Here is an 8,817-nt window from a genome sequence, read left to right as displayed (position 1 = left end):
TCAGTTTAGGCAACTCCCTGCCTTACTCAAAACGATTTTATGAAATTTTGGTCAAGGTGATATCCATTCAACTTAATCTTCCTCCCTTCTATCTCTCTTCTTTGTCAATAGGTCAACGATTATGTTACCCTCTTTCAACACAAGGCTAAATTGATATCAACAAACTGCACTGCAAACCCAAGACGTATTACCCATCAAAATCTCAACAGTAATGCATTATTTCATGATCTCATGAATTTGTAATGATTAATATCAACAAAAGAAAGAAACGAAATTCTATCATTGTGCCCTTGAGCCTTAGAAAGGCTAACAGAAGAGTATCCCAAACCATTCCAAAAAAAAATTCATTCTATCATACATCACATGAGTCTCCACAACAATAGAAAATGATGGGTGATATTTACGAATAATTTTTTTAAAATGTATACAAGACATCTTCTTAGATGCTCCTCTAACATTCCATGCTCGCTACTATCCTTAAAAAAATAAATAAATAGTAGTGAGAAGATAAATACCTGTATATGACTTAGAAGACTCTTACACCCCATTTGTATGATGTGTATGTCACGCAAAAATATAGATATAGTAGAATGTGTCTATTATTTAGTTTGTAAAACAGAAAAATAAGAAGAATATATTTACACATAAATATACATAAAATACATGTATTTTATGTTTCAATAATATGGTGAGACACGAATATTAAATGATGGACATAGATCTACATCATTTTTTTGGATTATTTTATTCTCATTCATTTTTTAAAAATTTCAAATATCTCTTCTTTTTGTTATAAACTCTAATCAGTAATAATCTCTTCTCCTGTGTTTCTGCAGTATCGAGTAATATCTTCTCCTTTGTTTCTCCAAATTCAAAACTTCTTTATTTATGTGTGCTTTGTGAAGCTCTTTATTATTTTATCACAGTCTTTTTCTTCCTCTATGCTAAAAAACTCAACTCAATGTTTGAAATCGTATTAATTCTCACCTTTGTTTGTATTATGTGTTTATATGTTGCGGTATTAGTTAATTTTTTTCTTTGAACACATATGGGTTGGATTTTTTTTTTCTCTCCATTCTAGGTGTGCATGACCTGAAACTAGTTTAGATTTCTTCTTCTCTTCTAATATATATTCATGTTTTATATATATATATATACTAATTATTAAAATAGTGTTTCATGAAGATTCTACTAACCCAATAATTATTTTAAAAATACAAAATAGTATTTATTTAGGTTGAGGTTAGTGGGATGTAAATTGAATTTTTTTTATAGGTTTATAGAAGTGTATTTGTCTTTCTATATAACATGCATATATTTGAAATATATATTCATATATGTACTAATTATTGTGGGATGTAAGTTGAATTTTTTTAACAGGTTTATAGAAGTGTATCTGTCTTTCTATATAACATGCATATATTTGAAATATATATTCATATATGTACTAATTATTGTGGGATGTAAGTTGAATTTTTTTTATAGGTTTATAGAAGTGTATCTGTCTTTCTATATAACATGCATATATTTAAAATATATATTCATATATGTACTAATTATTGTGGGATGTAAATTGAATTTTTTTTATAGGTTTATAGAAGTGTATCTGTCTTTTTATATAACATGCATATATTTGAAATATATATTCATATATGTACTAATTATTGTGGGATGTAAGTTGAATTTTTTTTATAGGTTTATAGAAGTGTATCTGTCTTTTTATATAACATGCATATATTTGAAATATATATTCATATATGTACTAATTATTGTGGGATGTAAGTTGAATTTTTTAAATTTTATTAATGTCTTTTCTATTTTGTTCATGGCATCTAAGTTAGTTGGTTGGTTACTTAATTTTAAAATCTATTAATATGCTTTCACTTTGATTATGTGAGTATATGATTATGTAATGAGTGTTTCTCCTATTTTAGTTTAATTGAGTATTTCTCCTATTTGTACAAACTATTAGAGTATTTCATTTATATTTTTTCTTCAAACTTTCTCATACCGACAATTTTTTAAATTATTTTATTTTTATGCATTTACTTTTTTTAAGAAGTAATGATGGATTATTCTGAACAAATTAAGCTATGTGTTGAATATTACTGAATTATAAGAATGCAATTTGGCACTTTAATGTTACTTTTTTAGTTATTTTATATATGTATATTATAAATAGAAAGCAGGGTCACCCTTTGATTGGCTAAAAAGTGAACACATTACTATTAAGACGAGATACATTAGATAATATCATTACAGCGGATGGAAATAGAAATTACATATAGAAATTAAGAATAAGTTTGTATGCATTTGTAAATTTATATGAATTGCTACAAGTTCAAGGTGGATTAGACGAAGATGGTCATGTTGGCAAAAGCGAGCAAGTAGCTACTTTTTTAATCATATTAGCTCACCATACTAAAAATCACAGCGTACAAGTTAGGTTCTATACGACTGGTGAAACTATTACTAAGTATTTTCACAAGGTATTGTGTTCAATTTTGCGTGTCCAAGGTATTTTATTTGCAAAGGCAGATCCTGTACCGGAAGATTATGTAGATTCCAGATGAAAATAGTTCAAAGTAGATCATGCATGTAGCTCGAATTTTTATTGGTCAAGTTTACTCCGTGTGTAATTACTTTTTTTTTTTAACATTTGATAGGATTGTCTAGGAGCATTAGATGGAACTTACATATATGTAACAGTCGCGAAGAGTGATAAATTTAGATATCGGACGAAAAAATCTAGAATATCCACCAATGTCTTAGGGTTTGCAATCAGAACAAGAATTTCGTCTATGTCCTTAGCAGTTGGAAAGGATCGGCACCTGATTCAAAGATACTTAGGGATACAATTACTCGACGTAATGGCTTGAAAATACTTGTTGGTATGACTAAATTAATTTTTTGATAAGAGCATTAACTATTTATTATGAGAATTACAATTTATTTCTTATATTTTTTTTTCATCCTTTCGTTTTAGGGTCTTATTATTTAGTGGATGTTGGTGATGCGGATTTAGAAGACCACAAACTAACCAGTAAGTACATCGAGTCGTACCAAGTAATACCTCAGGTGAGTGAGGGTTGATCCTATAAGGATTGATGGACCAAGCAATAACGATTGAGTGATTCACTTAGTCAGGCAAGCATAAAGTAGTGTTTTGGGTTCGAAAAGCATTAAATAATGATTCAGAAATTAAGAAAGCAAGCAGTAAATTTGGTGTGAAAAGTATGTGATAAAATAGTTAAGGTTTTAAAAATATTTATTTTTTCGGATTAATAATAGTTCTTACCAAATACTTTAGTCATGCAAGATTCAATTCATGGAAAACTTTAATTGACTAAACCCTAATTCCTTAGTGATCTAGTCTCCTCTAACCTAATCAACTGCCAATTCTTTGGTCACTTAATTCAGATTAAAGGATTAAGTTCAATTCTAGTTTATTAGCCACAAAAATCCTAATTACCCAAATATAAGAGGATTATATGTCACGTATCCTGTTAAGTTCAGGTAATTAGTGATTTAGGAGGAATTTAATTTCAAGCTGTTATTCAAGTAAGTTAACTTTTTCAAGAATCAACAAGAATTCATGTAGAACAAGAGTTATCTTCCAATACACTCAAATTCATAAGATGAAGAACGAAACTAATTCTTGAATTTAAATCAATACAATAATTAAAATAGAGTGACAATAGTATTAATACATAGAATAAATAGAGCTCCTAACCTTAACGGAGGAGGTTTAGTTACTACTGTCTCAGAGAAAACTTAGGGTTCCAAAAGTGTGTAGAGTGTAGAATGAGGTTGAAGAGAAGAGAGGAAACCCGAAGGAGTAAATCTTTTCCCTTTTATATCTAACCTAATATTGATTTGGAAATAAAATAAAATAATATCTAAACCCTAAAAGATTGTGTTTGGTAATAATAATAACCAAAAGAAAACAAAATAAAACTAATTATTAACAAAATCTCAACGGATGAAGCCTTCCTTGAAATCCATGTACGCAGTGCTGGCACTAAACGCCAAGCTCGACGTTTAACGCCGAGGAGGCAAAGAGGGTTGGGGCGTTGCGGTCTTTCTGGTGCTAAATGCCAGGCTCAGCATTTAGCGCCGAGGAGGCAGAGAAGGTTGTGGTCGTTGCACGAATTACGAAGCTCCTGGCACTAAACGCCAGGTCGGAGCATTTAGCGCCAACTAATCAGAGGTCTTGCACGCATCACGAGATGCCTGGTGCCAAACGCCAAGCTTAGCGTTTGGTGCTAGCTTGGCAGCTTCACTTTTTCTTTTGCACGAACTCTGCTAAACTTGGCTGGATTTTTTCTAAAATAATTAAAACCACAATGTGTCTCAAAGTAGTATCCAAATAGGCTTCAAACACTAAAATCACAGTAAAACTGAATAAATTTATGTCTAACATAATAGGAAAATATAGAAAAGATGCTCATGCATCACAACACCAAACTTGAATTGCTGCTTGTCCTCAAGCAACTAAAAATAATATCACACTAAGAAGTGGATTAGCCTGAGAATTGAGTTTTCCAATTAAGCTCCTGTCTTTCCTCTGAGTGGGGTTGGTGACTCTGTGACCCTGAATAATTTCGGCATCTTACTATCCTTTGAAGCTCAGGAATGTTAATATCCTATGGTATTAGAATTCAGATAATATTATGAATTCTCTTTCTTTTTAACCTCTCATTAATCCTTGAACACAGCTTGTCCTTTTGTTCTTTTCTTTGGTGCTTTGCACCTTGAACCTAGCCGTGACTCTAAATATTTTGTCTCAAGCTTTACTTGACACGAAAACACCACAAGCACTTGACTGGGGAACTCTTTGAGTTCTAATTTTTTTCTTTTAGTTTTTCCCAGTCAGTGGTGATCAGAGCCTTTGGCATACTCTTTATTAGCACTTGGTTTTGACTTTAAGTGTTCTGTCTCAAGAATTTCTTGACACATTCACACCATAAACATATGGCTAGGAAAATAACTCTTTGAATTTTTGATCATATTTAACCTTCCTAGCCATTAATGCTCAGAGGCTTGGGCCTTGCTTATTATTCTCTTTCTTTTTTTTTCTTTTCTTGCTATTTCTTTTACCTCAAGGATCAATTTCTTGTTCAATTTAGAGAATTTATAATACTTCTCTAAATTCCTATGCCTCAAGAATCAACAACCTTAACTTCAATATCAAATATGCACTATTCTATTCATGCAATCAGAACCACGGATAAATACCACCACATCAAGATAAGTAAGACAATTCAGAATGTATAAACTCAAGTTCTCATGCATTATACCACTTTTCTTTTCTTTCTTTTTTCAAGCTCAGTGAGTAATACATAATACATGAGACAACTTTTTAAAATAAGCATAAAATACTAAATTAATTAACTAAACTAGAAAAACTAAAAATACTACTAATCATGTGAAGGATTGAGAACTAAATAACAAAAAACAGAAAATAAGATATAATAACTGAAAATAGAAATAAAGAAAACATCAATAAAGAAATTCAACCACCTCAGTCGTCCTGGTGGCTACCTCCTCCCAGAAATCCTCTAGGAGCTCCAAAGTCACGCATCAGCTGCTCCATCTCTCACCTCTGACTCTGCTGCTCCTCCACTAGCTGTTGAAGGAGGGTAGAGTGGCCCTCATGGTCTATCCTCAACTAATCAACGGACGATGCTAGATGTCCAATGGATGATGTCAATTGATCCCAATAATCCCACGAAGGGAAATAGTATCCTTGAGGCATCTTAGGCTACTGAGGCTGAAGTGGGGGAGCCGGCTCCTCTCTCGGAGGTCTAGCATACTCTCGAACATACTCCATAGTCTTCTTGGGGATGTGCTGCTCAATAGGGATAAAGGTGTCCTGGTCAATCCGCACCCTAGCAGCCTCACAGAGGCAGAAGATCAAATGTGGGAACACTAGCATGGCATTGGTGGAAGCGTTCGAGGCTGCACTGTAAATCTCTTGTGGAATCACCCGCTCCACCTCCACCTCATTATCGAGCATGATACCATAAATCATCACTGCTCGATCCATGTACACCTCAAAGCGGTTGCTCGTCGGGATGATAGAGCGTTGGATAAACTCCAGCCATCCCCTAGCAACTGGCTTCAGGTCATGCCGGCCCAACTAGCTAGGCTGCCCCTATGAATTGAGCCTCCACTGGGCTCCCGATAGGTATATATCCACTAAAAATCTGCTCCGGCCTCTTGTTCCTGTTGACTCTCTCAGTGTATGACTCATCATCATCCCCTGTCTCTGGTAGGCGGAGTGTCTCCCTCACACTCTGTAGACTGAAATCAAGTACTCGCCCCCTGACCATTGTCCTCCAGTTCTTGGTTCTGGGGTTTACGCCCTTCACATGCTTGTAAGTGACCCAAGCATTGGCATAAAATTCTTGGACCATGAGTTGGCCCACCTCAGTGACTGGGTTGCACAATGTGCCCCAGCCCCTCCTTTGAATCTCCGCCTAAATCTCCGGGTACTCGTCTAGGTTTAGATCAAATCGAACCTCTAGAATCACCTTCTTCTGCCCAGTGATCTCATGGAAGTGCACCTCATAAATCTTGGAGCTAAACTGGTGTGAGTCATAGAGATCGGTCACTGGGGCCTTCTCCTTCCTCTTCCTAGAGGAAGACTCTCCGGTCTTGGGTGCCATCAGTAATAAATAATGAAAAAAGAAAGCAGCGCGACCACACCAAATTTAAGAGTGTTGCTCGTCTCCAAGCAAAGAAAAAATAGAGTAGAAAGGAAAAGGAAAGTGATGGTGGTGAAAGAAATTAAAAGGGAATAATGATAGAAATTAAAAGAAAGTAGTGGGAATAGGAAAAGAAAATGAAGGAATAAAAATAGTGGGGGGTATGGTTGGTGGAAGAGAGATTTGAGGGTTGGAGGGGTAAAAGAAACAGGGGGATGAAGTGAATATGTGTTGTGTGAAAAGAAAATGGTAAAAGGGGGTATAAATAGGAAGGGGAAAGGGTAGGGGAAGGTAAAAAAATTGAATTGAAGTTAATGGGGAAGGGTGACGGTTGGAGGTGATGGGGAAGAGAGATTTGGGGAATTTATGGGATTTGATTGGGTGATAGGAGGTGTGGTTGGTGGGGAAGAGAGATATGAGGGGTGTGGGGCCTATGCTTTCATTATTTTTCAAACTTTGAACTCTCTTTGAGTCCGTCTGCCGCTAGCACGTTTTTTTTTTGTTGGAACATAAATAAATAAATAAAAAAATTAAACCGAATGGCCTAGTGCTAAATGCCCTGGTCTGCGTTTAGCGCTAGGGGACAGAGAGCACTTCTTCATGATTGATGGCCTGGTGCTAAATGTCGCTCCTGGCGTTTAGTGCCACAAAGACAGTGGCTAAACCTTGTGATGCGTGCGCTTTGGTGCTAAACGCCCAGTCTGGCGTTTAACACCACCTCCTAGGTGATGTTCCTTGAAATACGAGCTACTCGGCGCCAAACGTCAGGTCGGGGCATTTGGCACCACTCAAACAGAGAGTTCTCCTCGAGATACGTGCTCTTCTGCACTAAACGCCCAGCCTAGCGTTTAGCGCCAGAGCACCCGAATCAATTCCTCTTTAGGGTGTTCTGTTTTTACTTCTGATTCTTCCTGTTCTTGATTTCAACACTTTGCATGACTAAAACACATATAAAAAGATGGAAAACCTTAGAAAATCAGAATAAGTTAATTAAACTAAAATCAAAAGAACTATAAAACTATAATCAAGATAACTATAAAACCAAAATCAAAATAACTGCAAAACCAAGGATTCGGATAGTTAGGTTGACTCCCAACAAGCGCTTTTTTAACATCACTAGCTTGGCGTTCAACTTCTGCTAAGTCAGCAGATAAGCGGACCTCTGGCGATCAACCTTGCCTCCAAGATAGTGCTTCAGCCTTTAGCCATTGACAGTGAACTTTCTATCTGAGTTTTCTTCCTGAAGTTCCACATGACCAAATTGAGGCACTCTAGTCACTACAAACGGTCCTGACCATCGGAAGTTCAGCTTTCCGAAAAAGAGCTTGAGCCTTGAATTGAATAGTAAGACTTTCTGGCCTAGCTCAAATGCTCTTGTGGCTATTTTCTTGTCATGCCACAACTTGATCTTCTCTTTATAGAGCTTGGCATTCTCATAAGCGAAATTTCTAAATTCATCAAGCTCATTCAATTGAAGGAGCCGCTTTTCTCTTATAGTCTTGGCATCAAAGTTCAGGAAATTTGTTGCCCAATATGCTCTGTGCTCTAACTCAACTGGCAAGTGACAGACTTTACCATAGACTAATTGATAAGGGAACATGCCAATAGGAGTCTTGAATGCCGTCCGGTATGCCCAAAGAGCATCATCAAGATTTCTAGCCCAGTCCTTCCTTGAAGAGTTAACGGTCTTCTACAGAATCCTCTTGAGTTCTCTATTGGAGACCTCAACCTGTTCACTTATCTGTGGGTGATAGGAGTTGCCACCTTATGACAGACTTCATATCTCTATAAAAGTGAGTCTAACTGTTTGTTGCGGAAGTGGCTTCCTCCATCACTAATAAGTGTCCTTGGGACACCAAACCGGATGAAAATATACCTTTGAAGAAAGCTCAGTACCACTTTGGCATCATTAGTGGGTAAAGCCACTGCTTCCACCCACTTGGACACATAATTAACTGCCACCAAGATGTAAGTGTTTGAGTATAAGGGTGGAAAAGGACTCATGAAATTAATACCCCACACATCATATAACTCAATCTCTAAAATTCTTTACTGTGACATCTCATAATTGTGGGGAAGATTCCCCGCCCTCTGGAACTTGTCACAG

The 8,817-nt window shown here is 35.9% G+C and overlaps 1 protein-coding gene across 1 annotated transcript in view; it reads right to left on the bottom strand.

Annotated features, from left to right (window-relative positions):
- Window positions 1-6,049, bottom strand: part of LOC107646245 — a 13,285-nt gene extending 7,236 nt beyond the window's left edge. Inside the window, exon 1 of the mRNA XM_016350447.2 lies at window positions 5,769-6,049. Coding sequence (XP_016205933.1) covers window positions 5,769-6,049 — 281 coding nt within the window. The remainder of the gene's footprint in view (window positions 1-5,768) is intronic.

Source organism: Arachis ipaensis, chromosome B01 (assembly GCF_000816755.2).
Source record: "Arachis ipaensis cultivar K30076 chromosome B01, Araip1.1, whole genome shotgun sequence".
NCBI classification, from domain to species: domain Eukaryota; kingdom Viridiplantae; phylum Streptophyta; class Magnoliopsida; order Fabales; family Fabaceae; genus Arachis; species Arachis ipaensis.
Note: the sequence above shows the minus strand (reverse complement) of the source record. Positions and strands in the feature narration are given on the sequence as shown.